The sequence below is a fragment of the Homalodisca vitripennis genome, chromosome 4 (assembly GCF_021130785.1).
Source record: "Homalodisca vitripennis isolate AUS2020 chromosome 4, UT_GWSS_2.1, whole genome shotgun sequence".
Taxonomy (NCBI): domain Eukaryota; kingdom Metazoa; phylum Arthropoda; class Insecta; order Hemiptera; family Cicadellidae; genus Homalodisca; species Homalodisca vitripennis.
The window spans coordinates 179,668,445-179,686,097 of record NC_060210.1 but is presented as its reverse complement, the minus strand read 5'-3'; the positions used below and the strand labels follow the sequence as shown (position 1 = coordinate 179,686,097).

General features: G+C 31.2%; 1 protein-coding gene across 5 annotated transcripts; it reads left to right on the top strand.

The window, feature by feature from the left end:
* Window positions 1–1,298: 1,298 nt before the first annotated feature.
* Window positions 1,299–16,873, top strand: LOC124360708. 5 transcript variants are annotated; one of them, XM_046814540.1, is made up of 2 exons: window positions 1,299–1,442; window positions 15,938–16,873. In XM_046814540.1, the coding sequence occupies exons 1-2, from the start codon at window positions 1,440–1,442 to the stop codon at window positions 16,508–16,510; spliced, it is 576 nt and encodes a 191-aa protein (XP_046670496.1). In that variant the 5' UTR covers window positions 1,299–1,439; the 3' UTR covers window positions 16,511–16,873. The 5 variants fall into 5 exon arrangements, with proteins under 5 accessions (XP_046670496.1, XP_046670498.1, XP_046670495.1 ...); XM_046814542.1 differs by lacking the exon at window positions 1,299–1,442 and adding an exon at window positions 1,524–1,605; XM_046814539.1 differs by lacking the exon at window positions 1,299–1,442 and adding an exon at window positions 1,658–1,951.
* The last annotated feature ends 780 nt before the right edge of the window (window positions 16,874–17,653 follow it).

The window sequence follows — 17,653 nt, the reverse complement described above, 5'->3', positions numbered from 1 at the left end:
TGCTTGTAATTCATGTCTAAGCTCAAATAATCGTGTGAGGACATTTCCACGAGATGTCCACCTGTCTTCCGTATGTAAAAGCAGTGTGGAGTGAATGTCACACATATTGCTGCAAAGAAATTTAAATAATCATGAGATTCTTTGTTTGAAGGTTATTTTTGACGATGGAAGGATTTTGAAGGAAACAGGTTTTTTCCGGACATTGTTACTTTGATGAAACGTAGTGTTACTGATTACTAATCATGAGAGTTTATTTTTACAAAGTTTACAACTTTTACAACTCCATTATGTACTTCTTTAACGAATTTGGCAACTTTCTGGATGCTAGAATCTGCTGTGGATGCAGCAATGTCTCCATGCTGTACGGAGAACAATTTACTGATGAATTTCCCTCCATCCGTGCAAATTCTACACAATTCGGATAAATCTCTATCTTTTTCACAAAAGTAACCATAAATTATATTGAATATGTCTTCTCCTGTAGTTCGTTCAGTCATTGCATGAGTAAGCATTACATGTTCTTCAAATTCCTTATTGGAATTAATACAACTTGTGAAGTAAATAAAATTGGCAGGAAACAATGTCTGTGCTTTCATCAACATGAACTGAGAAAAGTGGAGGTATTTTTCTTAAGTAATTTTGAATTGCCCTTTCTTCAATATGGTCTGACATACCTTAAATAAATATTTCTTGTAATTTTCATAAAAGTAATATAAAATAATTGCTACAATCGAGAACTATTTTGTTAAGACTTGTAATTTGCATGCAGTTACAAGCTAGGTTACAGCTGGAGGAAATGTTTTATAATTTGAACCAAAAATTTAGAAAAGCAATTACAACCACATATGTATTTGCATCAGTTTAGAAAAAAAATACAAATCCAGTTCAAGAGCCCAGCTTAGCCCTTGGGATTCACCTATTTGTTGTAAACATAACATGGACAATTATAAGTTTTTAACACAATCATAATATATAATATTAATGCAACTGTCTGCACATTAAAATAAGTAAAGTAATTAGTAGGATAAATATCGTGTAAAAGAATTTGAAATTAGCGCCACAGATAGAACACAAAAATTAGAACATCCCGTTTCCGGCGAGCTAGAGAGGATACTACAACGCAAGAATAAGCTGAAATAAAAAAATCTTGTAAACTACTTTTTAATGTTGACTTTTTTTATAATTTTTTATATTTTATACTGCATGGTAGCAGATCTTTATTTCTAAAATTGATTAAGCTTTACCCAGTCAGGATTGGATTGCAAGTTATCCAATAGGAATACCAGATCTTTGTTGTTGATTTTTTTTTGTTTATAGCACGTGGTTATGTGATTGTACTGAGTAAGTTACTGACTGAGTGACACTTTGATGTTTTTAATGTCATAAGTATTACTTATTTGCCTTCAGATATTTAATTGTGATATACTAGCATACTTGTCATGGTAAGAAGTATTAATAATTGTCTTCTTCTATAATTTATTGTCTGCGAAGACTAATACTGATAATGTTAACAGTGTCTTACATTTACATTTGTATTTCGAGGTTACCGGTATACTTGACATCTGAGTTATTCATGATTCACCAACATCGCCAGGCTTGTAATATGTAACTATGCAATTTGTTGTTCTGTCAAGAAATCTACGTTTAATTTGTAGGCTGTGAGGTTTTATTTAATCATGTATTGGTTTTTGAACATATGAAGATCTGTAAACCCTATTGGACTAAATCATGTATCCTAGATTTTCTTGGGCTAAGAACAATGTTATTCCATTACAGTGTCAATAATTTTCCATTGTGTCTGGATGTTACATCAAGCAAAATATACTAGTTTGAATAATAATAGATCTATATAGTGCAAGTTAGCTACTTTATTTTAATATGCCAGCAAGTCTTTTTCAGTCATATGACCAAATGAAAATTAATTTATAGCCTAGGCTACATGTGTCAAAAGTTAAGTAAATTCTACATCATATTAGACCATCTTGTTTTCTTTTAATCATTAATGTTTAACTTAGATCATTAATATGAATGGCATCATATCCATAAAAAAATAGAATGTGATGATTATGCTGCACTATAGTTGGTTAGCATATTTGGTTTAAGTTTGTATGTGTTTTGTATGAATATTAATTTTATGTATGTGATTTTTTAAATTTGTTGTCAAAAAAGAAGTTTACTAGGGTAGGGTACGATAAGCGGATCCGGTTTTTTTATATCGAAGAATGTAATCATTGATACCTAATATTCGCATCTCAAATTCTAGACTATCAATTGATATAAAGTATCTATAGTCCTCAATAGCAATCATATGTTTTAAATTAAAATATGAATCTAATATTTACAGTGATCAAATTATTATAACCAAAATTAGGAAAACTGAAGACGACCATATTTGCTCCTCTCACAGTTACAGTTGTTTCTTTCCCACAAATCTCACATTTAATGGTTTTTCCGCACGAGTCCAACATGTTGAAGTAATGAAAAACATGTCTTATCATCTTCCAAAACAATGTCGTGTAGTTTTCTAAAATTGACTGTCAATTTTAATAATCAAATGTTACTTATATAAAATTGAAATATTACATTACGAGTATTATTTGAAAGTGTTTACAGCTATTGATTTAGATTATTTAATTAATTTACTTATATAAAATTGAAATATTACATTACGAGTATTATTTGAAAGTGTTTACAGCTATTGGTATAGATTATTTAATTAATCAGTATCGATTGATTATATCAATGGTTACGATTAAGTAATATCGTTTGCCAATTTCGATATAAAAAACCGGGTCCGCTTATCGTACCCTACCCGTTTACTACCTTGGGTGGCTGCAGTATAATAAGTGGTGGGTAGCGTACAATAAGTGGTCCCTGTTTTTATGTCGAAGAATGTAACCATCGATACCTAACATTCGCATCTCAAATCCTAGACTATCAATCTATATAAAAGTATCTATAGTCCTTAATAACAATCATATTATGTTTTAAATTAAAGTATGAATTTAATATTTACAGTGATGAAACAAATTATTATTACCAAAATTAGGAAAACTGAAGACGACCATATTTGCTCGTCTCACAGTTACAGTTGTTTCTTTCCCATAAATTTCACATAATGGGTTTTTTCGGTACGAGTCCAACATGTTGAAGCCACGAAAAACACGTCTTATCATCTTTCAAAACGATGTAGTTTTCTAAAAGTGTTTTCCAGCCGTTGAAATAGATAATTTACGTTAATTGTTTAAAATAATTGGTAAATCTTAAGCTCAGCGACTACCGCTCCGATCGCCGTAATTTTTTTTGCATTCTAACACAGGTTAACGTAATTTCACCGAAAAAAATAGTCCCGATTATCGCCGTAGCCGTTTACTCCCCCCCCCCAAAAAAAAATTTTTGGAAAAAATAAAATTAAAAAAACCTGACTGACAGTGCATTTATTCGTTTTTTTGGTGTTATTAGTTCGTAGGGCACGTAATTTCACCGAAAAAAGTAGTCCCGATTATCGCCGTAGCCGTTTACTCCCCCCCAAAAAAGTTTTGGAAAAAATAAAAATTTGAAAAACCTGACTGACAATGCATTTATTCGTTTTTTTGGTGTTATTAGTTTATAGGGTAGTAGTCCATGTACTAATTCTAGTATAAACTCGTCTTATCTTATCAGTAATAAACGTGCGCCGCTTATCTTTTGCCTGTAATGAAACCTGCGTTAGTTCTGTCTGAGTGTTGTGTGTGTAAGCAGTCATGCGTGATCTGGGCTTGGACTTTGCAAGCTCGAGTTAATTTTTTTTCTAAAAGAGCAAGCAGCGCGAAGCGCTGCGCAGCGGGCAAGCATCGCGTGATCTGAATTTTGAATAGGCAAGGTAGGGTCTTTTTAGCGTGTGACAAGAACCATCGCAAGCCATGTCAATAACTTCACTAATTATTCCTTGTCCATATGGGTTTGTTTGTGTACGTCTGGCGGTCAATCGAAGCCGTCCTATAGGTCACGTGACCCGTCCGGCCAATCGGAAATCTTCCTGTTTGTCACGTGGCTACTGTCAATTCATCAAAACGTCCATGGTCGGCCTTTGTTTTTAGTTTGATAGTCGAAAATCTTGTTATTTATGTGTTTTGTATTGCCAACATTGTACTGCCGTAAAACTTGTTTTTTATATGTTAGCGATAATCGGGACTATTTTTTTCGGTGAAATTACGTTAACCTGTGTTAGTACGAAAAACCTTACGGCGATCGGAGCGGTAGTCGCTGATCTTAATATTTACCAAATAATTAATTAGTATCGATTGATTATGTCGATGGTTATGATTAAGTAATATCGTTTACAAATTTCGATACAGAAACCGGGTCCACTTACCGTACCCTACCCTAAGTAGCCACCAACACAATGAAATCATGATTATCGGTTATAAATATTGATAATATCGATTACAATATTTGACCTATAGATATATAGATATTTTAATTGCAAATTAAAAACCGCTGGACTCTTTGTTGACTTTAAAAAGGCCTTCGATCTAGTGGATCATGACATTCTATTAAATAAACTAGAAACTATTGGAATAAGAGGAATTGCATTAAATTGGTTTAGGAGTTTCCTTGTGGGTAGAGAACAGCGGGTAAAAATAGCAAATGTTTATAGTGCTCCAAAATTAGTAGAATCTGGTGTGCCACAAGGCTCAGTTACCTCTGCAGTTTTATTTCTAATTTTCATTAATGATTTGCTTAATCTCAATTTTTCAAGGTAAAATCAGTGCTTTTGCCGATGATATTGCTCTTTTTTATTCCCACAGCGATTCTCTTGGAATTGGTGAACTAATAAATAATGATCTGTTGCTGTTAAGAGGGTGGTGTTTAGCAAACCGAATGCAGGTCAATGTAGACAAGACCAAATACATATTTTTTGATTTTTATGGTTTTAACATACCTGTTCCTTTAAAATTTCATTCAAGATTTTGTAATTTATTAAATTGTAACTGTAAAGCTTTAGAAAAAGTAAGCAATATTAAATACTTAGGAATTATATTTGATGAAAAATTTACATTTGAATCTCATATTACGAATCTGCATAGTAAAATAAGATTATCAATTAGAAAGTTTTATTTTTTAAGAAATTTTTGTAGCATTAGTCTTCTGAGAACACTTTACTTTGCACTGGTAAACTCAAGACTGCAGTATGGGCTGGTATGTTGGGGAGGTACTTATAAATACTTAATAGAAAAATTACGAACAACTCAAAACTACTACTACTTAAGAATAATTTTAAACAAACGTAAAATAGAAAGTTCCATTCCCCTTTTTCAACAACTGCACATTTTAACTGCACATTTTACCAATTCAACATCTTTTCATTCTTTTCATTTTTAAAGTTCTTAGGATTTTTTTTATCAGAAGTGGAAATATGGGAACTGACAACTTGTATTATAACACCCGATATGTTTTAAATAAGAATTTTCGGCTTCCTAAGGTAAATAAGTCAATTTTTCGTCACTGTTTTCTTTATTTAGGCCCTAAATTATACAATCAACTTCCATCCAGTGTAAAAAATAGCTGTTCCTTAAGGGCATTCTGCAAGGATACAATTACCTGGCTTTCTTCTATTCATGATGTTAACTTCCTATTTAACGTTATTGCATAAATGTATCCTTTCTGTAACTTCTAGGAATAATTTAAATAATTTAAATATTTTATTATTATATTATTATATATTATATTATATTATTATATTATTTATTCTTCATGGCCATCTTTTGTTCTTCTTTTTTGCTTATGTTATGTACTTGTCCTTAGTTGTCTTTATTGTCTTTTACTGTCCATGATTTGTCCTTATATAGAAGCCTACATAGAATAAAAAATAATCAGTTTTCGCTTCTTACTTTATATAAATAACCATAGATGTAAGTTTATACAGATACTGCAGTTGTAAGCGACATGTATTTTTTCTTGAGACGCTAGACTCAACGTTTTAGTTTTGTTATTCAGTGGTACTTTATTTTTATTTTAGCTGGTCACATTACTTGTACAAGTGACCAGTAATATTTCCAAACGATTTACAAGTATTGTATTATTATATAAAAAACTGGAAATAAATCATTTATTCATTTATTCATATTTATAATTAATCATTGCCAGCTGTTTTTATTTTGTTTACGTATTTAGTAGGCCAGTGACATCAGTAAGAACAATGCTGATGGATATGCAATTATATTGCCTGAAAATATATTTTTAAACATTATCTTGTAAAGGTTACAAGGTTACAAGATCATGACCTTATTCCTTTAAATACAAAGTATCCAGTTTGTAGTGAAATGAAACCTAGAATTAAAGGTGGAAACCAAATAGTGTTTCGGTGCAGGAAAAGTTAGAACAAACACAACATAGCAAAAAACTCACTTGAGAAGCTTTTCCGACATTCTAAAGTAGGTATTATGAATATAGGCTACTAATATGCACTATTTGAGGTGAAATCAAACAAACTACGACTTTTTAATAAATAAATGTAGTTTTGGCAGTATCAAGTACCTGCAGAAATACCATTTCAGATTGGCTAAAGTAATCGTTAGTACTACACTGTTCAAACATGGTTTAAATAAAGTTTAGTTAGTTTATGTAATCTGAAACATTTTACACATAAACGTATAGTTTTTCTATAATACGATTTTAAAACCTTGAAACGTAATTCAATTCTACATTATCGCTCAAAATTCATAGTAAAATCGTGTTTGAAAGTTATATTTGGATAGCTTGAAATAATAATGTTGAACTGAATAATGTTATAGGCTTTTAAAATTATAGGGTAGGGTACGATAAGCGGACCCGGCTTTTTATATCTAAGAATGTAATCATCGATACCTAATATCTGCATCTCAAATCCTAGACTATCAATCGATATAAAAGTATCTGTAGTCCTCAATAACAATCATATGGTTTAAATTAAAATATGAATTTAATATTTACAGTGATCAAACAAATTATTAAAACCAAAATTAGGAAAACCGAAGACGACCATATTTGCTCCTCTTAAAGTTACAGTTGTTTCTTTCCCACAAATCTTATCGCAAGTATTGTCATCTTTCAAAGCAATGTCGTGTGGTTTTCTAAAATAGACTGCTTATAATCTAATGTTACTTATATAAAATTGAAATATTACATTACGAGTATTATTTGAATGTGTTTACAGCTGTTGATGTAGATTATTTAAGTTAATTGTTCAAAATAATTAAACCAGTATCGATTGATTATATGGATGGTTATCATTAAGTAATATCGTTTGCCAATTTCGATATAAAAAACCGGGTCCGCTTATCGTACCCTACCCAAATTATATTATAGTGAAACTTTATTTTTATATGTAAAAGAAATGTTTGTATTTAAGATAATATAAAATAACTAAACTTTATACTATATTTGAGCAGCATAGTATTTATGATTACTTTAAAGGGTAAACATGTTTTGACAGCATTTAAAAAATGCACAAATGGATCACTACCATCAAGGTCATTATCTGGTGGGTATTTTAAACATCGAACAATGTTTAATAATACATTTAGAATACAAATAGCAAGTTCATCGTCATTGTTCTTGCTGATGTCACAAGCCTACTCAAAACATTGATTATACTCTATTTAACTAAATTAATTTTCAATAATGTTATTACTCTGGTAAATAAAAACATCTGGCAATGATTAATTTTGAATATCTATAGGTAAAATGTTTTTATTTTTGATAGTTTAGACATTTCTATCGATAGTTGATTTGATTGTGTTGGTGGACACTTATTATACTGCAGCGAAATAAAATACTCAGAGCTAAGCTAGCGTCGTGACGTTTCAAGTTAAAAAAATAGCATTTTAACCCTAAGTAGCCTGTAAACCATGTAAGATAATATAGTATTTGAGTTAGATATTAACCCTCCGAGCGCCGGCCGACTTGTTTTAAGTCGACGGCACCTTTCTCTAAACGTAGCCGTCTTAAAATAAGATGGCGGGCACTTGCCGATCAAATTAATTCAACCCGCACTATTATTGGTGTAATATTATATTAATATATATATAATATTATAATAATATAACAACAGAGTGTTTATTTTAGAAGAGTGCCTGTGTTAGCAGTAGGGTACAATCAAACAAAAAACAGCTTGTCATGCCCAAGATCTACGGGTTCAAAAGTCACCATGAGGCTGTAAAGCCATACATGATACAGCAGTACCTATAATTTATACATGGGTGGAGTGGACATGAAAGATAAATCCATCTATCACATATCATGCTCGCAGACCACCACTCGCTATTGGAAAAAAATCTTTTATAATCTCCTTGACATGGCAATTTTTGACTCCTTCATCTTATTTAAAAACCACAGACAAGCCTATGCCTAGAAGAAAATTTGTGATGGTTCTAATTGATGAACTCACAAGAACAGGAATTGTTTACCCTCAAAACGCAGTTGGTAGACAACTAAAATTATCTTTTTCACACGAATGCTAATAACTGTGTTATGCCTAAGCCTCTTATAACTAACTACTCGTTAATTTCTTATCCTCCCCCATCCAGAAACTATGATTTCCACAGTCCCATAAAGATTGAAGTCAGGACTAATTAATTGAGATATATAACCTGAATTGAAACAAGTTAATCATTTTTATGTATGGTTCATCAGAGCCCAAAATGTTTTTCTGGAAATGTTAAGTGTAAGTTACTGCACTATTTGAAGAAATTGTCAAGAGTAGTATTAGACCATTTAAGTCAAATGGGTTATAAAGTAAACATTACCCATATTTGAATTTTTTTAATGCATTTAGGAATGAATTTTTTGTGATAAACATTTGAAAAACCACTGATATCACCTGTATTAATTAATTTCAGTAGGCATACATTACCATTACAGAATATTAAAGGTAATGAAATGTTGAAAATGTGAATTTATATCTTTGGTTAACATATGATATAAGAGTACTAGAATTTGAGAAATAAAGTAGTTATTAAGCTCTTGAACTTCACACAAGTAAGAAGATTATTTGAGTGATACCATGAGCGCTCAAGCACACATATTTTATAGAAATAACTAAATTCAAAATGATTGGCTGAAGAAGGAAATGTTAATGAATGGAAAGATCTTTAGCCAAGGCAACATACGATTTAAATGGCACGCTTTTGTAAAGTGAATATTCTAATTATACATAATTGTGATGCAGTTCCCCAAAAACAGGTAAGAACAATTTTTGATGTAACCAAAATAGACAGCCTTCAGTTTAATTTTATGAAAAATGCTGATATGTGACAAAGAAAATTTTTCACGATTTAGCTTATGGCTAAAAGTATCAACATGTTGATCCTGTGAAAATTGACATGATCATAGATCATAACAGAGGATTTCCATCAACACTGAACTGGTGTTGTGGTGAGCATCATGGTAAAATGCATCATTTTAGTTTTATGCAGGTTCAGTGCCAGGCTATTATCTGAAAACCCAATGGGTAGATTTACAATTGAAGAATATAAATGGGTTGAAACCTCACTTTGAGCCTTTGCAGCCACAATAACACTGGTATAATGTGCAAATTGAATAACCTGCTCATTTATTTTAAAATGGAAATTGTTTACATACAAAATAAGAGGCCATAGAATGGATCCCTAAGGCACTCCAGTCTATGCACTAAAAAACTTTGAAGAAGGCAGAGTACCCCAAGGTAGTCAGCCAAACACATTATTTTCTTCTGGAAAGATATCAACTAAACTTTGAAGCTGTTATAACTCTGACACTGTTATACCTCCAGATGTTTCCTTTCAATTCAAAACTGGAAATAAATTAAATGTATTTGCCATATTGCCTTTGTTCCTAACAAATCTCACTCTTCCAGTCTCTACGCTACTTAAAATACATATGTTTAAATAAATTGGGACTACCTAAACTTAACATATAATCCTCAGTATCATCTTTCACTACTGACTAGAGAAATGCGCCGTAAGCGAGGTTGACACTTACACCGCATGCTGCATTATACAGGGTGACAATTAAGTCTGGAACCCCCTTTTTAATTTTTGAACCACAATAGAAAGAAATACCAAAGTTCAAACGTGCTTACTGGTGATAGTAACGCACACATCTGCCCAATTACCGACCAGATATTCCCTTTGGGGGACGGTCCACAAGGAGTCAGACAAAATTCTTTAATAGCAGCATAGGTCAAGTTTGGTATCAAATTAAAGGTCTCACTTAGCAGAGTACAATGCCGCAAACCGGACTTCAAAAGGTGGATTCATTCAGTAGTTATAGCTATTTGAATTTTATAACAATTTAACAATGTAAATTATTAAGTATTACAAGTAAACACCAATTTTTAAGTACCTGTGATCAAAGTAAGTGTTCAAAATGTTCCCCTCCCATCGTCTGGCAATGTCCTAGGCGGTTTTAAAACCATCCACTGCATTTTGAAGGTAGTCACGAGGAATATCTTGAGCTTCTTGGACTATGAGATTTCTTAGGTGCGCCAAATCTCGAGGCTTAGTACGATAAACTTTATCTTTGAGGTATCCCCAAAGAAAAAAATCCAGCGGAGATAAAGCAGGGGAACGAGCAGGCCACTCTACTGCACCACGTCTTCCAATCCATCTGTGATGGAATATTGTATCCAAGTATTCTCTAACAAGGAGAGCAAAGTGTGGTGGCGCGCCATCTTGTTGGAAATAAATTCTTTGAAATTGTCGACCAAGAGCAGCTTGTAGTGCAGGAATTATCTCATTTTGGAGCATTGCTAGATACGAGTCACCATTTAAATTACCATTGATAAATAATGGGCCCATAATTTGATTTCCTATAATACCTGCCCAAACGTTAAGTTTCTGTGGATGCTGTGTATGACTCAATCTGCCACTTTCACATTCTAACAGTAATTGTGTTATTGGTAATAATTATTGATTCCTGGCTTTGATTACTACATTGTTAGATATGAGTAAGTTGTATATACCTGTATATGAGTTAAGTTGTATATACCTTTTCCTGTCAAAAACACAGAATCAGGTTATATGAGTATGAAAGTGAATCAAATTTCTTCTCTTTCACAGTTGATTTAATATATATATATATATATATATATATATATATATATATATATATATATATATATAATGTACATAAAATACCTACATATTTTGTAACAAAATAAACAAACTGTACCAAATTTTATAATGAAAAATAGTACTGTTTGATTTTACAGGGTTTAGTAAGATTATTATTATTGTAAAATGTAAAATTAAATTGTAAATTCAATGTAAAATTATTATTATTGAAAAGCTCAACATTGACATTTTGAACTATTTACTGTTGCTTGGCATTTCAAAAATAAATATAAATTCACATGTTATGTATTTTATGTAATTTTGTTTATCACAAACAGAACATGTAGAGTATATGGATATGAAGTTGGAAACATCTTTTTACCAGTAGTTTCAAAAAATTAAAATTAAAAAAGCGTTAGATAAAAATGTCATTGTTGAAATATAAGTTGTCAAAAAAACAGTAGTTGTGATGTGGACAATTTGTGTGGGTTTGCATATGATGTAATAATGTTTTTAACATTAGTAGATACAAGCTCAAAGTCGACATTTTATTGTAGCTAGGCAACTTAATTGTACAATCTATTTCTGTATTCTTATTATCTATGTATTTTAAGTAGGCTGTGTATTGTGAATATGTCAGTACACTAAGAATCAACTAAATGGTTTCTTTACCCTGTGGTCATTTTTGGTGGGTTTTATGATAATGACACTTTGAAAATGACCAGGTAGTAATAACAAAATTATGATGGATATTTGGAGGGTTAAACTTTTAAGGGCGTTAAAATCTTACATTACCTGTAACAAACTAAGAGTGAATATAATTTTAACGTTTTTTGGTATTGAGTGTTTACAAGTTTAAAACAAATTATGTAATTTAGTAATGTAAAGTTAAATAGTACAGGCTAGATATATGGTCTTTATTAGTGTATATCACAAAAGCAACAATTTTCAAATATATGTTTAAAAAGCAGTGAGTCGATTTATGTTAGTCTGTATTCTTACTAAACAAGTAATAACATTATTTTCTTATGTAGATTTTTTCCAGTCCCCTCCGTGTCTGTACATTAATGCACCCATTAGTCACTGTTAATCTGTGCTCTGACACATAAAAACTGTGATGGCTTAGATTTAAAATAATACATCATCCAAGTCTATATAATCACAGTAACATTTCAAAACTGCCTACGTGAGCTATATGTTTAGTATTGTAAATGTAGACTGAATTTATAGACAAATTCAGATTTGTTCAGCAAAAAGTATATTTTAGTCTTTATAGAAATTAAATGCCATACAAATTTTGAGCCAGTTATGATAAATAATATTTTCATTCATTCTGATTTAATAGGGATTGACTTTGCCAGGAATAAATGAGAGGTCATAGTGTCGATACATGGTTAGGTCACTACAATGTAGTGTTAAATTTAAAATATATTGACAGTCAAGAGGTAAATATGAAAGAAACTTTTTGTACTGATAGCAGCAACAGCCACATACTAACCAGAGAGAATGAGTTTATTATTAATTTTTATTTATGTTTAATTTAATTTTTCTTGTTTTATGGTTTCTAATGACTTTGGAATTTCAGGATCAATATATTGAGTTGTATTGATATATATTATTGATACAACAATAAAATCACCTCCAAGAACATTAGAGTCTAACCACATTCATTTCAGAACATAACATTAATTATTGTAACTGGTATATATATTCAAAATATGGAAAGGCTTTGAACATTATTTCTTTTCCTGTATGATTATGCAGCATATTCAAACCAAGCTAAGTTCATGAGTAATAATGTATTTTACAATTACAGCCAATTTATTATTCAGAAGATTTGAGTTGTAAGTTGCGTTATGTTGCTAGGTAACTTTCAATATTAAAAAAAAAAATTAAATGCCATAATTCTTAGTTTTATAGAAATATAAATTAACCCTAGATTCGTAACCATCTGATTTGCCTGCAGTTATTCACAACCATTAGTCTACGAGACTACTCCGGGAAAAAATACAAAATACAGTAGAACCCCTCATATCCGGCCTCGGTTTTACCGCACCTCGGTTTATCCGGCCACTTCCCGGAAGCCAATATCGAAATTTATTTACCACGGCTTGCAGGCGCGCAGTTGCACGCACTAGTCTCCCACGACTCTTGCGTTATTTTGGTGTATCTATTTGTTTACATTTTCCTGTGTTGTCCTCAGTTGAGCTAATAGGTTTAACCTGTAAACAGTTCGTTGATTATTTCCAGTCCGGTTAGTACAGTACAGTACAATTGTTTTGTTTCGTCAAGTGCTGTGTACTGTAGGTTGGTTTATCCGGCCGAATCGTTATCCGGCCAGGGGCTCGGTCCCGTGGTGGCCGGATATGAGGGGTTCTACTGTATGTAGTGTAATAATAATTTTATTGCTACAACTGTTTTTTATGTCACTAAAGAACTTATTAAAAGTATTTAAAACAAAACTATTATAAAAAGTAAGTAATATTAGGTTTTTTCTCGCCAATTTAAAATATATGTCTTGTTTAAGTAATATTTATGAGTTTTGTTCATATAATAAAATAAAAAGTACTTATGAAAATAAAAACACCTTAATAACTATTTAAACTTAATAAATAATTGATAACGACTGGGTTTTACATATTTTACATATCTTATCTACTTTATAACATGAAGTAAATGTATAGTGTTTTAGCATTTATTAAAAGACAAAAACAGAACAAAAGTGACAAGTCATATTTAGTTACTTACTGATCATGAATGTGCTTAAAATTAAATAAGTAATAAAAGTAAAAAGATAAGTAATAAGTAAATTTAAATAACATAACATTGTTTTTATGTTATAACACCAGACGATGTTCGAAAACTGTAGGTAACACTACTCGTAACCACTCGTCCCTGAGACTACGAATGAAAATTAAACTGACATAACCTAAAAACTATCAATGATCTCAGGTCAATCACATGAGAGCAGCTGAAAGGAAGTAGGGGTGGAGGAATAGGAAGGGGTATCAGGCTCCCCATTCCACCTAAATATACCCAACCTCGCTTTCCTGGAAAATCGCGTCGTCCGGCAGACGAATGGTTACGAATCTAGGGTTAAATGGGTGTTTAAAAATCTGCCATATAGTTATAGTCTAAGATCCGCCGTATACATGGACCTGTCATTCTTTTAACGGATGACAAAATTTTTTGTAATTTTAAAATTAATAAATAATCACAAATCCGGTCAGTTGCCATATCATATCCTGACAAGGCTATTTTTAATTAAAAATTATTTAATTAAAATGTTTTACGTGAACACTGTCATTCTTTTTCATTTAAAATTCAGTACGAATGGAAAGTTCAATACATATACAATATACTAGAACACCGTTGCCTACCTTTTTTCTGGCAATAAGGTAGAACAGGTAAATGGGTGTAAAAATTTCACATCATTCTTTTTCTCAAAAAATCAAATACGAAAATGTAGGTATTTTTATTGCGAATTCAATGGTATATAGTGGCCTTTTTTAATCGTGACAAGTCTTACAGTTGCCGCGATTTAAAATTTCAATAATGTTATTTGAAAAGAAAAGTTGACAATGAGCGCTATGGTTACGAATGTAACCACGAAGAAGCTGATATTCGAATAATGTTTCATATCAGCAAAGTTTTACCAAGTTCAAAAATTTTAGTGAAACCATCTGATACTGATGTGTTTATAATTTTGCTCGGTAATATACATATATTTCCACAGACAGAAATTTGGTTAGCTGGTTCAGCAAAATAAGAAAGACTTTGACTGCATAAATTGCACTGATTGGCGTCAAAATTAGGGTCCTGTTTATGTCTAATCTACCAGCATTCCACGCTTTTACAGGCTGTGACTACACTGCAGCTTTCTACAACAAAGGTAAAATCAGGCCATATAAAATGTTTGTGAAAAATGAACATTTTTACAAATCCTTGCGTCATTAACAGATGATGCCGACATTTTTATTGACGAAAAATTGAGGTAATTCAAGAGTTTACTGCTCTCATGTATGGCATTAAAAACTGCACAAGTGTCAACGACATGCGATATCAAAGTTTCCAAACCAATTATGCAATGATTAAAAGTAACGAAAAATTTTTGAATAAAATCAAAAACTTTAATTCCAGCACTATCCCGCCTTGTTGGAAGTCATTAAAACAAAAAATGTTACGCATGATATACGTGAACTCTATGTGGCTTAATTCTACTGATCGATCCTATACAAAATTATAATCTGAAATTTGTGGATGGTACCTAGATGATGGCTTCTTGAAGCCGACAGAAAATTCATTGGAGATCCAACGCCCTTACAAATAGACGACACACGGTTTTGCAGGTGACAAATAAAGACAATGTTAGCGATACAGAATTTGATTACAATTGCAAGTTCAGACGAATCAGATAATGATTAATTTTGTGTATTATATATATAAATGATTTAAAATATATAAATCAATTGATATCCATATATGTATTGAACTTTCCATTCGTACTGAATTTTAAATGAAATAGAATGACAGTGTTCTTGTAAAAAATTTTAATTAAATAATTTTTAATTAAAAATAGCCTTGCCAGGATATGATATGGCAACTGACCGGGTTTGTGATTATTTATTAATTTTAAAATGAAAAAAAAATTATTTCATCCGGTAAAAGAATAAGAGGTCCATGTATACTTTGATATCTCCTCTCCATTGTAATATTTACACAAAACAAAGTTTATATTATTGTGTGTATGTTGTTTTATGTTTAGATTACATTACTGCAATTTAGTGTTATATAGAATAAATTATTTCTAGGTAGTTTAGATTTGTTTCAACAACCTAAAACTGGGTAGGACAGTGCTTTCATATTATCATGGTTTGTTTCAGATGGCTGAACTGGATGAGCTTGTAATCGCCAAAAAATTTGCTCTCTTCATGGACAATCTTCAAGACTGGCCTTCATATGATCTATCGGACAGTGCTATCATGGATTGGTTTGGCCGCACTCTCTATGGACGAGATGCCATAGTCTCATTTATGAAGACATATGTCCCAAAAATGCACCACACAATAGAGAGTGTCACTAAGATCCCTCCCATCAGCCATCGATCACTGCAGCGAAGTGAGGCACCTGTCCGAACACAAAGCCCTGTCAGACCTTCCCCGTCAGACCGCGAGAGCTGCAAAACACCTGAGAATATGATTCGTCCCAACCTGCAGGACCTGATGAGAGCACCTTCACGTAGGAGAAAAAAGATCTTTTGCGTGGGAAGTGAGGAATGGCAGTTTGCTGAAATTAGGGGAAGGCTACACTTTGAAGAGATGCAGCACAATGAAGTTGGACCTAGGGAAAAGATGGTCCAACGGATTGTGTTGGGTTACACAGATCAAATCCATTTCATTGTCTACGAGGGTAAAGTTTTTTGTAGGAAGAAGCTATTTTCACTGTCCAACACATAAAATAAGTAATTTTTATGTTTATTAAGTTTTCTACTATTGTTGTAAACATTTTATTATTCTTTTTGTTAAATTTAATGTATCTAATGTATTTTTGTTATTGTTACAATTATGTTTACCAGTAAGTGATTAGTTTTCTCCAATTAATTGTTTTTACCAGTAAGAAATTATTTTATTTTCCAATATTTTTTGTAGCACATAAATAATATTTTAATAAGTGTATATTTCTTTAATGATTATGAATTTGATTATTTTAACACAAAGGTGTGTTTATCAGATCAATGTAATTGAAGCATGTTGCCAATTCTTTAGACTGTGATAAGTGATCTCTGTATTGTAAAAATGTAGGCCTTAAAATCTTACTGTCTGCATTGTTATGAGTTATAGAATGCAGATTTAAATTATGAAAACTGTAGGAATGTTTCCTTATACAAAATATTTTTGTTGAATTGATAAAAAATATCTTAATAATTAATTGTTAATAAATATTATTAAACTACAACATTTTATTATTTTAACCCTTTTTATCATAGTTTAAATAGCAGTTATTATTACAGTTTATCAATATTTTTATGTGAGCATTTTAATTGCTGTACTGTAGGTTGACATTTGCTATTGTTCAAACATGCCATTACGTAAAAACTTCTCATAATATACTCTATCAATTTATTGATAACAATAGATTGATTATGATAACATTTACTTAATTGTTCTGTATGTTAAACAATATTTCTTTCTGAGTAAGAAAATATAACAACATATATTAATTTAAAATTACACTAAAAGATACATATTATACAATATTACTAAAAGTATTATTTCAAAGTCTCGTATATACACTAGTTTTTCATCATTTGTGCGAAGAAGCTGTTAATTTTTTAGCTTTAGTATAGTTCTATATATATATATATATTTATAATTTTTTTTAAAACTAGATAAAGTTTTGCGTAAACTTTTAAAATCTGCAATCACAACTTTAATTACAAAATTTGTTTACAACCTGTTTTAAGTACAAATAGTATTCTTTGTTTCATTCTTAACAATACAATATAAAACCATACATTGGTATTTTTAGTACATCTTTAAATAATGCCTTATACAAAGTTCTAAAACTGTCTGATAATGCAGAGGAAATGAACACCACTC

Bases quoted from the DNA above. Each gene is read 5' to 3' on its own strand.
- LOC124360708 (XM_046814538.1), top strand. From the start codon at position 9,139: ATGGCACGCTTTTGTAAAGTGAATATTCTAATTATACATAATTGTGAT. The intron at 9,205-15,937 runs GTAAGAACAATT...GGTTTGTTTCAG, and splicing joins ATGCAGTTCCCCAAAAACAG to ATGGCTGAACTGGATGAGCT.